The sequence below is a fragment of the Pholis gunnellus genome, assembly GCF_910591455.1.
Source record: "Pholis gunnellus genome assembly, chromosome: 6".
NCBI classification, from domain to species: Eukaryota; Metazoa; Chordata; class Actinopteri; order Perciformes; family Pholidae; genus Pholis; species Pholis gunnellus.
The window spans coordinates 13,342,905-13,356,722 of record NC_136532.1 but is presented as its reverse complement, the minus strand read 5'-3'; the positions used below and the strand labels follow the sequence as shown (position 1 = coordinate 13,356,722).

At 39.4% G+C, this 13,818-nt stretch overlaps 1 protein-coding gene across 1 annotated transcript in view; it reads left to right on the top strand.

Annotated features, from left to right (window-relative positions):
* The window catches only part of edil3a (EGF-like repeats and discoidin I-like domains 3a), a gene marked incomplete at its 5' end in the record, with an annotated part of 95,424 nt that overhangs the window by 27,257 nt on the left and 54,349 nt on the right, over positions 1-13,818 (top strand). The window contains one exon of the mRNA XM_079161166.1: positions 7,732-7,860. Coding sequence (XP_079017292.1) covers positions 7,732-7,860 — 129 coding nt within the window. The remainder of the gene's footprint in view (positions 1-7,731; positions 7,861-13,818) is intronic.

Here is a 13,818-nt window from a genome sequence, read left to right as displayed (position 1 = left end):
TGATTTATCTTCATCAGTGATATAATTAAAATGTCACTTCACATCCTGGGGAAGTACCGCAACTGAATACAAACTTCCTACTTCTAAGTGCACCCTCAGCATCTAATTGTCTTTGTCTACGTTTCTTTCATCAATATTAATATCTGCTGGTTTATTTGAGATCAAATAGGTTAAAACAAGAAAGATATATTTAGATAAGAAATAATACCCCACAAATCAAAGCAGTTTATTGTTGCTATTCTACGCTTAGTGTAATCTCAGACTCTAATGGGTTAGTCAGAAAATAGGAAAGCAAACATATATACCTACATGTACATGTGCACACATTCATATATAATATGAATATAGATTTGATATAGAATATAAACATAAACCCTTTCAATTAAATACAAAAATGATATTGAAAAGTTTAATAACACAAACGAAAAAAGATTGAATAATTGAAAAATTAAATTAAATAATAAATGTCAACTTTTTCACCAAAGTCAGAATACACAATTCAGATTCAGTTTATACAGTACGTCAAGATAAGATAAGATAAGATAATCCTTTGTTAGTCCCGCAGTCAACCCTACTTTCATGATTTTTTTGGCACAAATATACTGTTTGAGTAACTACAGTAAATCTTTTTGTTCTATGTACTGTACACATTTCAGATAACAGAGAAGAATGCGACAAACAGCACAAAAAAATAATTAGCAGATTAGGTGCGACTTGTGACCACTGACCTGGAACTGGACTTGGAGAGAAAATAGGACAGGGTGATGTGGAAGGGCAAATTACTCATGACAGGTTTGAAGAATTTAGCATATCAGCTGCTATTTCACAGCCTCTGTATCTCTAATGCATATCTTCACGCCCTTATGTGTGTCGGCACACATAAAGAGGACTGTCTTAAGCAAGTTTGGCCTGTGTTTCTTTAGCTCCTGTGTGTATCTCTGTGTCTATGTCCATGCTGATTTGATTGTATTGTAGTATAGTCTATGAACATTGGCCCACTATCTACATGGCATCTGAAGCTATGATTAAAATTAGAAGTTTGAGGTTGACGGAGAGAAATTCTGCAGAGTGTGCTAAACATGACAGAACATCGGATTTAATGTTGTCCTCCTCCCCCATTGGAATAATACAACGATGAAATTACTTGCATTTTATCTACAGGGTCGTATTCTTTCTTTACATCTAGGAGTCTTTTCATACTGTCCAAAATATCATACCAAATGGAAATGTCTTAATAACATTATAATAAAAAATGATGTGGGTAACTTACTGTATCTTTACCTTTTTTGCTGCATAAAATCCCACAGAGAAATAGCACCATAACAATATAACTACAGCAATAATACATGAGCATAGTCTGCCTGCCCTAAGTGCCTCACCTTCTTTATTGTGTTTTAAGGTGTAGTGGGAGACTGTAATTTTACTTAGTGACATTATTACCACTTTGATTATTTTAACTATTTCATAAAATTTGAGCTTGAATGTTAATGTGTTTAATGAGCATCGTTCCTTTAATGAGTCTCATCAGTGAGCTCAAAATAACCAGCTCATTAACAGTACATTCAAATGTTTTTTCCCTCCTTTTTTTGAAACAGGAGGTGATTTTAATAGGCACTTCCATTCATCAGGAGAGTCTAATATTCAAATACCCACAAGAAGAAAAATGTCCCTCCTTAACATCCGTCCTCTCAAATCATTACACACACAGCTCCTCAGTGGCTTTCAGCGCCATTATATGAGCGAATCATGTGCACAAGATGTATGAAATTAAATTCTCTACATTAAATCTCTTGTATGAAATGAAAGACAAAGAGAAAGAGAGGGATCATCTTCTTGCTCATTCATCTGAGAGATGAGAACTGTGTCTCTGTGTTTAGGGTGCAGTTCATTGAGAGCTCTCCACGAGGGGTCGGCTCCGGCATCCACGCACCAACCGCTGACTGAACGTTTGCAAAGCCCATCGTAGGAGCAGCTCAAATAATATCACAACAAATACTATAAATGCACCCTGGTTGCATCATTCCACTAAGACCTCAAGAAACTTAAAGGTTAAGTGGATAACAGACGGTCCCTTTGCAGAATGCAGATCAGTAGTCCTCCGTTAAACAGGCTGGAGCCAGCCTCTGTCTGATTATCTAAATTGTATTAAGTTATGGCTAAGTTCTCTTGCCAAATGCAATTTGGGATTGCTCACAAACATAAGAATCAGGAAAATGTTTTTTTTTAGAGAAGACTTTTGTGAGGCAGGGACATTTTCATGGCATTTAGTCTCTGACGAGACGACCTCCTTTTCTGCCTTTCTCCTCGTCTTGCAAGAGCAATGGTGATCTTCAGCGTGACCTCTCCATTTGGATATTTCTTTAACATATTCCTAACCATTGTGTTTCTGCGTGATTCCTACTTATTCCAACTCTTAAGTGCATTTGTCCGACATTGTCAAATGATGATGGGCTGAAATGGCAGAGTGGCCAGGGCACAGGAGAGTAGGAGGCCAAGGACTCACTAAAAGCATCAACGTACGGCGGCTCACGCTGAGAGCACTGATGTAATATTGGTGGTGCGGTGCCAACTTTCATCAGTCGAGGTGAAGGATGGGTGCAGTGACCATGAGCCTGTGAACCAGTGAAGCCGTCATAGAGATAGAGGCTGGGTTCAAATAGATTTGACACAATTAGGCCATGTCAGATTTCCCTGTGATGTGGCTGGGTGCACATTCAGAGCCGAAGAGCTTCAATGTAAATTTCAATCTTGTGTGTGTGTTTGTTTTTTTTTAAGATTTTCTAAAATGTTAACAAGGTGGTTGATTGGCCAGCTTGTTACCTCAGTACTGTGCAAGACAAATGAATTGGAGCTGAAATTCAGAGTTGACAATTTAATTTTCAGGTTCGTTTTTCATTGAGAGTCAATTAAATGATCTACTGATTCTTTTTGAAGTGGAGTTTTTTTAATGAAGGTGGTGGGTGTGACTGAGGTAGTGTTGCTCTGTAGAGCTGTCAGTGACCAAGTCGACTGCAGATGCTTGTTTGTATTTAGTGAGATTATTAGATGCACTTAATCCACTGCTGCTGTAAATGGTCAGCTGGCCCCACAACCTGACCCACTTCACTGGGATCGGCATAAATCTTTATTAAGAACACTCAGTCGTGCTTTGTCTGACCTCCTCATGACACCAACCAACACAGAGCAAGCAGTAGCAACACTTTTTTTCTATTGTCAGTGAAAATAGCTATAATACTGTATATTGTTCACTATATTGTTCACATTTTGTATAGAGCAATGTTTTCTCTCAGTCTCTCTGGTAGAAACACAGAGTGAAAAGTTAATTATATCGCCCTTATAAATCAAGTGAGTCTTAATACCTCTCAGTTTCAATGGTGTATTGTACAATTTAGTGTGGTAAAATATATCATTTATAAATGGTTATTGTATAATGTGAAGTCTAATGTAATTAGTGTTTGCTTGTAGATTAAAAAAACACTAATGTTTGCTACATGTGTAGCTTTAACCTTGAAAATGTCAGGCCTTTGTGATTGATCCTCAAGGAAACAAAGGATGCTTTCCTGTGTTTAACCATTGGTCTGGTTTTCAAAGCTGATTGATTGGACTCTCTTTGCAGCCAGAAAAGAAATCACAGCGCTAGTGCCGGACACAACACAGGCTCGCATCAATCACTGAGCGAGCGTTGGCTTGTACAGCGGAGCAGCAGCTGACATTCACACAACAAAGCTGCGAGTGTTTCCTCCAGACATGCATCACACAACCTGCACACTGAGTGAAGAGAGCATCTGTTGACAGCCTTACGAGATCGCCTAAGATGACACACAATGGCCCCCTCTCTGGCATTTCTGAAATAAATGTTTTTTTTTTTTTATTCAATTTTCTTTATCTCCTCTCATCCCTGCCACTTCCATCATGCCTATACATTTCTATATACATTACTGAAAATGCTTATTGTTGCAGTGGAACTTTTTCATAAGGAACACAAAATGGAAACACGTGAATGGTAAGCCAAGTATGTGTAGTGTAATTGTAAATGTCAACTCGTCATGAAGACTTTTTAGCCCAGCAGCCACATATTTATATATATATATATATATATATATATATATATATATATATATATATATATATATATATATGTTTTGTTTATTTTTAAATAGGTTTTAAAAGAGTTTTGCAAATCTCAACCTACTGAGGACATGATAGTAGCAAATCCAATTAGGCATGGTGTTTTCCTACTGCCAAGGTTAGTTTGCATTCTCTCAGCAGAGTTGTTGATATAATATGCTGATTCGATGTCTTGTGTTTTGTGTGTGTGTGCTAATGTAACTTCGGCATCCGATTCGGACTCAAAACATCATTGCAGTCCATCAAGTTTTTTTTACTTTTTTTCAACACACAGGGTGTACAAATATGCAGTGTTTGCCCCACTTTGTAGAATTCTTGGTTTAAAGAAATGATCATCCAGCTTCATCAATCATCAGTGAATCAATCATTGTTGAAATATTACGTTGTAGTCTTTTGTAGCCTTTTATATCTAAAGAAATAACAAATTTCCGATTCAAATGTATCTGTCATACAGAACACACTCTCACAGTATCACTTTCTCTCTGCCTGCTTTCCTCCTTGCTTTCCTCTGCTTTATGCTTTTTCTGCTTTATGCGCTCTCCATTAGGGAAGCTGTCGGCACGCATTGGTCTGACTATAGATCATCACGTCAAAACAGCCCTGAAACGTGTCACCCCCCCTCTCCCTCAGAGAGCAGGGCCTCTGTGAAAGCTATTATATGTTTCTCTGTTCAACTGATTAGCCACCGCTCTCATTAATACTGATACAGGTCCTGGCTTTGAAATGGCTTGACTTCGATAAGATTAACTCATTTGTAATTCATATCCGGAGGCCTTCTAATTCCAACGAGAGAACAATAATAAGCTTGCTTGTGGTGTTTATTTATTTTTTTATTTTCTTGACTGAGATTGTTTTTAGTCGTACGTTTTCTTTGTTGGGGCTCTAGTCTTAAATGGTTGAGCAGATGATGTAGTATACAATCCAAGGCCGCGCCCGTTTACTTGACATTGTCAAAGTTTGTGCTCATGGCTTCTCCTTTGTCAAATTGACTAAAGAGGGCATGATAGTCTCACCCTTGAGACTTCTTCTTGTTGCTTATCACTTAAAATGAAATAAGAGACCTGTCAAAGCACAGTTTACCTGTCATCGCTAAGATATGACTGTAAAAAGACTAGAATAGAAATTTTATCAAGAGACAGGGAGCTTAAAAATAGGCTCACAGAAGCAAATTTGTTTTTCTTCCTCTGGTTCTTCTGTCAACATACTTTTACAAACTTCAAGCTGACCACAAGTTACCACAGAGACCACCAAACGTTCTTCTCACAACGGTATTTTAATGTTCAACATGTGCGGCGCTTTGGCCAGGTTTTCATTAAAACCCAATGGTAGACTGCTAAAGTTTTCCCATCCAATATCAAACCACAAAGTTTTGACAGCACTCGGGGCACTCGTACAACTCAATGTTTAAAAGATGAGACAGCTATTGGCAGGCCCGTGAGTTATGAAACCAATAACCCTGCGTCAAGGCCTCGTCATTTACATTTGGCCCCACTCTGCAGGTTGGTCCTCGAAAGATTTTAGATGGCAGTAATATGACACCATGTTGTGGGCACTGCCAATGAAGTAATATATTGCTCTGTCATATACATGTGGTTGTAATAGCTTTAATTCAAAGCTGTGCTTTTCACCATTGGACCCGAAGAGATAAAATTATGTGAATAAATTGAAAAAAACACACACTCACTGAACAAAAAGTGCTCCACTGAGTTATTAATCATTACCAGCAGAACTTTGAGGATGTTTTTTTATTGAGATGCTTTTGTTTGCCAAAACCCCAAAGCGTGAATTCACTCACGGCTGCAAAGCTTCCCAGTGTTCGCTACACCCAAATATTCAAGAGAAAACAATGGTAGTGATGAATGGGGTGCTGCACACACAGCGAGAATACATGCATTCTCTTGCAAATGAATGGTTAGCACATAATGGCCTTTTCTGCACTGAGCTGTATGACCCTTGTGCAGGGTACAGCATACGCACCCTTTGATTTTTAGGAGCAATGCTGAACCGTTGTGATCAGTTTGTTGTGGAACAACAACATGTGGAAACTTTTACAAAGTAGGCCAGTACTCAGAGTGATTGGAGGCATTGAGTACACTTAAGCTGTAGCACAGCAAAGTGAGCAACACAACTTGAAAGAAATGGATTAATACGAACTATGCAAGAACTGATCCATTCATACATGACTGAAAGCAATCCTTAAAGTCTACACCTATTTAGTTTCAGTGTTCTTTGCATCATTTTGCTACTTTATGAACTTTATCATTAAATGGCAGAAGATAATGAAAAGTAACTATCTCCCTGTGGTGATTATGAAATCATGTGTCATAAAGGAGTTGTGCTGAACATGTACTTGTTAATCACCTATATACTCAGTTAGCAACCAATAAACGCTGTTTCAGCATATGTCTTAAAAATACAGAGCATCTTGAGAATGACAATGAATTGTACTCTAACCAATCTTAGACAGATTTATCTTTGAATATTTTTTTATATAGACTCATGCTAACTTAGCTACTCAAAGAAATCAAAGATTGGTGTGATAGCTCTATGCAGTGTTACAGTATTAGCCATTAGTTCTGCACCCTCTGTTAAGAATAAATAGAAGAGGAAGAATAAATAGCAGCACCAATGGCAGGAGGTCAGTTATTAATTATACAGCTTGCCTGTGCCTCATACCCAGTGGAGCAGAAAAGGTCTATGCAGTCACTCAAGCAAATACGGTTTTGCGCTGAGGAATAGTCCACTATTGACAATTGATCACATAAATTGGGGTATGCAAAGATCAGAACTAAGCTGTTTGGCTGTATCTGTTTTATATTTCAATCGTGCATGAAAACGCAATTTAAGTTCTATTCATTTCCAAGGAAACAATTATTTAAAATGTGTATAAAATAACCCATTAAAAGACTATTATATGTTTTAGCATTGTTGGTATCATTTTCATGTTACTGCACTCAGTATCTGGTCACTCTCATGTGTGAGTGTGCCACTGTGTGTGTGTGTGTGTGTGTGTGTGTGTGTATTTGCATGTATGATTGTCTATGCATTTAGGTGATAGTTCTCTACCTTGCAGCTAGTCTGTGCTCTCCACTTAGCTCTGTTAGGATGGATTGTTGCCTCCCTGGGGGGGGGGACATATTACATGTTGTTCAGTCTGTGTTTTGGGCTGCTCTCCAAACCACAGAGACCAGCAACAGTCACCAAAAGCCAGCCTCCCCCCGCTCTCCTGTCATCCTCAGCTTTCCTGTCAATCTGTTTTACTCATACACTTTCTCACAAGGTCCAATTCAGGGTCCTTTATTCATTCATTTAAATGCACCGGCAAAGTCCACTTTTTATTTGTGTAGTTTGCTTTATTACATCACTGGCTGTGTAAGGTCGTGTAGAAATTGTTTTTGTCATTTGCTTGTTCATTTTATTCATGCACATACTTAAAAAAGCATGCTACACCAGAGTGAATCAGTTACCTAGAACATTGTGTACTTGTATACACAAGTAAAAGTTGGAGCTCATCATCAGTGTCTCATGGCCTGAACACACTGTTTTAATATTGGCACAAAACAGACTTTTTAACAGTGTTTTCTTCTTTTTTTTTGCGTGCAGGCCCTTGCCATCCAAACCCTTGCCACAACAGAGGGGCATGTGAGATCAGTGAGACCTACAGGGGAGACACCTTCATTGGTTACGTCTGCAAGTGTCCACCGGGCTTCAGTGGAGTTCACTGCCAACACAGTAAGTTGAACCCCTTTTCTCCCCTTGCCTTCTCTAAAAATCCTCGAAACAGTACTTACAGTTAACTACTTGCCAGTATGGACCCTATACTGGTATCGTTATCTATGCATCCCGACTCACAAAATAGAAACATGTAATCAAAGAGCTTGTACAGTCTTTTGTCTCCTTTTAAACATTCCATGAAGTAAAGTTTGTCCATTTGAGCCGACAAATTTTTCCAACACAAATAATGACCTTGAGCAGTGAATAAATGTCAGGCAGCTGACAGGAAGTAAATCGCTGTTAAAAGAACGAGTTCAGCAAAATGATAGTAGGTTTGGTGGAGAAAAGAAATGCTGATCTGGCTTTCTTTTGTTGAGCATGCTCTTAATAAAGGTTAGTGTCAGAAGGTTTTCGCTGCCTATGAGATAATACTTTACATTAGACCAGGGGCATTGTTCTCAAGCTCTATCTTTAAACAGACTTCCTGAACTCTTTAGCCTCTAACGACCTGAAACTGGGCACAAGGGTAATCTCTAACGTAAATGTTGAGGTGCAAGCGGATGTGGGTGTGACCAACACCAGAAACTGAAAAGACATGAACATGTACACAGACAGACAGATGAGCAACATCTCGTTTCTTAAAAAGACAAAAACTTCTATCGATTCTATTGGTGCAAAGCTTCTCTCTGTGTTTCCTGAAACCTGAAAGCTTTTTGATTTGATAACTGTCCACGACAGCAAGGAGCAGCCAGAGTGAGCTCTGTTCTCAGCGGTTTTGAAGACAATGTCACAGCAGTGTTAAGGCTTGCTTATGATAAAATCACTTGCAGTACCACCTACCAAACAAGTCTGACAGGAAGTGAAACCCAGTGAATGTATCAATTAATGTGTTAGTTTTCTATAACAAGTGGAACCAACATCAGCAAGTTTAGCATCAAAACCTCTACATTAATATCTGGCTTTAAAAACCCTCTCCATTTTGAATAGATCCCAGAATTTGGAAACAGTATATAGCTCATCGTCTGTAAGTGCTAAATCTTGCTTAATTCTGCAGGATGATGTATCGGCCAAGTCATGTGGCTGCCATGCCTCAGTGTGTGCTTCACTGAGCATTGCATTAGCTTGCACAGCACAGTTGTCCTTCATTTCATCGCAGGTGTGCTTCTAAGGAATGGATTTAATGTATCATGGTGCAAAACTGTTTTGTGAGATGGATCATTATCGGTTTCAGAGAGAAAGTGAGATAAACACGCAGAGAGAGAGAGAGAGAGAGAGAGAGAGAGAGAGAGAGAGAGAGAGAGAGAGAGAGAGAGAGAGAGAGAGAGAGAGAGAGAGAGAGAGAGAGAGAGAGAGAGAGAGAGAGAGAGAGAGAGAGAGAGAGAGAACGTTAACCAGTGCTTACAGAAACCATTTATATCTGTCTCATAACTCCGCCACACTCACACCAAGGTTAAACAAGACAGCAGTTTAGTGGTAAACTGAAAAAGGGGGCTTTTGTTTTGGGACAGTATGTGTGAGTCATTATTTATTTGTTTCCATAGCTTTCTTTTTCCATTTTTAATGAAAACCCACAAAACGTAAAATCAAATGGAGTGAGTCGCTGTATCAACGGCCTGTCATTGTGTTTGTCTCCAGCCTGAATTGTGAGCAATTGCCTAGTATTAATGTCATAATTCAGTTATTGTTTCCCATTAAGCCCTTAGGGCGGTGAAAAACTGATTCGGTATGGGCTGAATACACATTAATGTCTGCCAATTTTCCTCACCTTCATTACAGTTGAATCAAAGAGAGTGGGTGTGTAAGAGAGAGAGGGAAAAAAGGAAGAATTTAGTTAATAATCAAATCTAGCGTATGGATAATTCCTACAATTACATGATAAAGGCGTACTCATCATTGTTCCTTTTGAATGACAGCTTAGCTGGCTTTGTTATGGTGTGATGTTGGCTTTTAATGGCTGACAAGCTCACTGAAAAGGATAAAAATTTGAAAAAAGACACTGACTGAAATCTGTAGGATCCAAGAAACAAAACAAAAGCAATGGGCGTTTGAATCCTGCTGAACTATTGTGATGTGTGTGATATCTTCATGAATATCACACAATTTTGTGAGTGGATAATGAGGTGTCCATTTTCACTGTTGCCGGCAGTTCAAACTTGAACATAACTTCTTGGTACTGCCTCTGTCAATACTATGAATTCATCAATACATGAATTAGTCCTCGGGTTAACAGGATGAATGACTGCTGCTTGGAATCATTTATAAAACCCTTAAAGGAACACACCTTTTACTCAGCGCACACAGTATTCAGTATAAGTTGGATTCAGGATTGAATCATTTTGTAGGATTACTCTTTGTCTTATGTTATATCTAATCCTGTGTTTTAAATCGGTACTGGCCCAGATACATGTTTGGCTTTGTGTACACCACACAGATACAACATAATATGTGTGGGACAGCCCTGGCTTTTTACTGTTGCTCTTACTATCTCCTTGCTCTGTCTGTGCCAAATCCAATTTCACACCTGTGAACGTTATCCGAAACACATGCACTACATATACGGCCTGTTAGACCGGTTTTATGAAGCGTAGCCAGGAATGATGTTGAACATGGACAGCTAGTATAAGTACGAGCTATTTCAGACTCCTTTGGTGAGCGGATACTGTATGAACTTAATGTTGTTGACGGCTTTGTTGTCGTTTTTTTTTTAGGATGCAGTCTTCAATGACTCTACTTGAGGTGATGAGATCTCCATATTGAGGGCAGATGTCAGATAATCACAGCTCAGGGTGTTGGCAGGGTGTGCAGCCACAGCAGCCATTAAAGTGAACATTTTATAAGTTTGATTACACTCAGACACTTTATATGCAGCTGAATCTCACAAGGTCTTGTTTCCGTCTTATAAAATATTACTTATACGTTAAACTACAAAGGTGTCTTTTGCTCGTTGCATTAATAATGTGCTTGTGCTAAAAGTTTTTATCCCATAGCATCGGTTTAAGGTTTCGCTTTTGAAATAATGTGTCTGTTTTATATAAGTTTTAAATCGGTTTCACCGAGTCCAAGTCTCAACACGCCCTGAGAAAACCAGAATGAATGTCGCCACTTTTATTATGAGAGCCCTTATTATCTCAAAGTCGTTCATCTTTTGAATAGTGTGGCGTCATGTCCCTGTGGTGACAAGAGAAGAAGCGGTACGCTATTGGGCGAGTAGCCAAACATTGTAATGACCTGTCACTGTGTGAAGATTGGGACTGATTGCAGATCATATTCAGGTCACAAGTTATCAGCCTATCAAGGACAAATTAAGTATAAACTGTTGGACTCTTTTGAGGGGAAGTGTTTTGAACAGAAAACCTGCCGTATTGTCTCCATGTAAACAGCCTTGTGGAACAAGGCCCACCTCATGGTGAGGCTGAACAAAGATTTTAATTTAATTTGATGCAGTAAAAGTAAATCATATCTTTGAAAGTTGGCAGAATAGATGAAGATACGTCGACCTCTTTTCTCTTTTAGAAGGAAAGCGTGATCGGAATTTTCTGCGGCTTCTTCTTCTTTACTCTCTGTCAAAGATGTTGGTGTGAGCCAGTCTGTTCGGGCTGGTGGTTATCCATGAAGAAGCAGATACACTCACTGTACAAGATAAAACAATTAGCAAAGTTTATTTGGCTAAATTATCTCTCAGATGATTGGTGTTGACTTTATAACTCTAACTCTGTCTCTTTCCTTCCTTGGCCTGCAAGTCCTTGGAGCAGATTCTATCTTGGTCTTTGATCAATATGTCTTTGCCTTTCTTTTTGAAACACACCAGCAAGGCAGGATTGATCGAGGCTAAATGCAGGATGTATGAGGTCTTTTTTTAAAGCTTGGCCCTGTATTTGATCATGTATTGACAGTTGCTATCATGCTGCATTAGCGCTGCTGCCTCCAGAGCTTCTAGCCACAGGATAGTCAGCCGGTGTTTGTGGCTGTGGCCCCCTAGCGTAAAAAAGAAAGAAAGAGACTCCACATGCTCTGTGCTTACTCGGTGGTACCTCTCTTAGGAGTGCATTAGTGACCTGTTTATTGTGTTTTGCAGGTGAAAAGGAGGTATACAGTGGCATCCTTGTGCTTGTTTATGTTTTCCTCTCTCATATTTCACCAGGCCTCCTGACTCCTCGCCTTCACTTGGGTTTCTTTAGAGAGTGAGCAAGAGAAAGAGAGATCTGACTTGTGTTCCGCTGGCATCTCTGTGTAATGTCAAGATGATACCACAGACAATAGCCCTACAGCCCGAAGCAACATGAATAAGTATGAGAAGGGCAGTGGTTATGCGCATCTTAACCGTTGAACATTTGACTAGAACAATAGACTGTATCTGTCAGGTACAAGGCAGAGGCAGAGGTCTGACAGTATTTTCCCAGCACCCCTTCTGCCCCCTGTGAACACCCACCACTTTACCAGCACACCTCTGAGTGGTTACCTGCACCTCTTAAAGAGAGAAATGACTTGCCCTTCTCAAACCTGCCACTGCCTCACAGGAGGTGACTTTGTGGCGCCGGATCTTCAGTTTGTTGTGATAGCAGGGGGAGGGAGGGAGGGAGGGGGGGAGGTGGAGGAGGGAGCTCTTGTTAGCCGGCATATCTGCCACCGAGAGAGGACAGCGGGTGGGGTGGAGAGAGTTGCTGGGCTTGTGGTTTTCTGCTCCCTCTTGCCATGATTGAGGCACTTGGTATCTCCTTCTTACTGTGAGGTTGCACGGTTAAAGTCACTCCAGCAAAGATTGCGATGAAGCATGCTAATTACCTTCTCCTTTTGTAGCAGTTGTTAAATGTTAATAGCGTTCTCAGTGGCCCACAAAAAATCCCAAATTATTTCAGTAAGTAATAGAGATTTCCTTTCGTGACAAACAACATCGTGTTTTTTGAAGTATGCTTACATGCTTTGAACATCAATACAAAAGGTGACACAAAAACGTTATCATTTAAATGGTAAATTTAATATCTATGAGCATGTATCAAGATCAGTTTGTGAGCTGCCCCTCTGAACTTATGGTGTCAAACATGGGGACTAAATGAGCATTTGTTTGCTCTTTCTGTTCTTAGTTATGTTGTAGAAAGGATAACAGTTCTGAACCATAAAACAAACCCATATTTCCAGCGAATTTGCTTGCAAATTGCCACAATATCAGCTTCCTTTTCATCTCAGCTGTAAAGCTCCACAAAGTGCTTTTGCTATTTTGTTTAAAGCTCCGGGGGAAAGTTGTACATCTACAGAAATCCACTAACTGTCTTAGATCATATGAGCAGTATAGCTGAATTGTGTTTTAGGGTGGAAGTTTTCGGGGCAGGCTTAGCTAAATGGATTAGCTAGATTGATTTAAGTACAACTAAAAGTTAGTGAGAGAAAGTTTGTTAAAGAAAAACTTTTCCACGGTAAACCGTCGGAAGGAGTACTTAGTCCACAGAATGTTAACCTATTTTCCAAATAAACAGAGGCATCAGCTTAGTCATAGTGCCTGAGGTCTGTTCTGTGAGGTATAAATCTGCCTCGTCTTAACAGCCTCTAGGTTACAAGAAATTATGCTAATCTGCACACCACTTTTATTTTTAAATGCATAAATTATCATGAATAACTTCTAACACCGGTTTGTTTCTCATAATGATCTATAACTATTCCAAAATGTTAAACTTCATCCGGTCCACTTCTTTTGTTCTTAGGGTCAAAAACGTACATAACATGTGGGAACACATAACAGTGTTCAGTACAACACTATTTCATAGTATTCATTTAGATTATTAACTCAAGAGTCTTTGATGTGTTTTACAAAACAGAGTTCATTTTCGTGACATTCTTCCACAACCTCCCATTGTTTACCTTGCGAATATAGATTCACTACTGCTGGCGTTTACCAAGGTCACCATTGTATCACCGATCTAAAAATGTGCCCCACTAACAGAAGTGCCCTCAAAAATGTTGTGAACACTGGCGGCCTCAAGG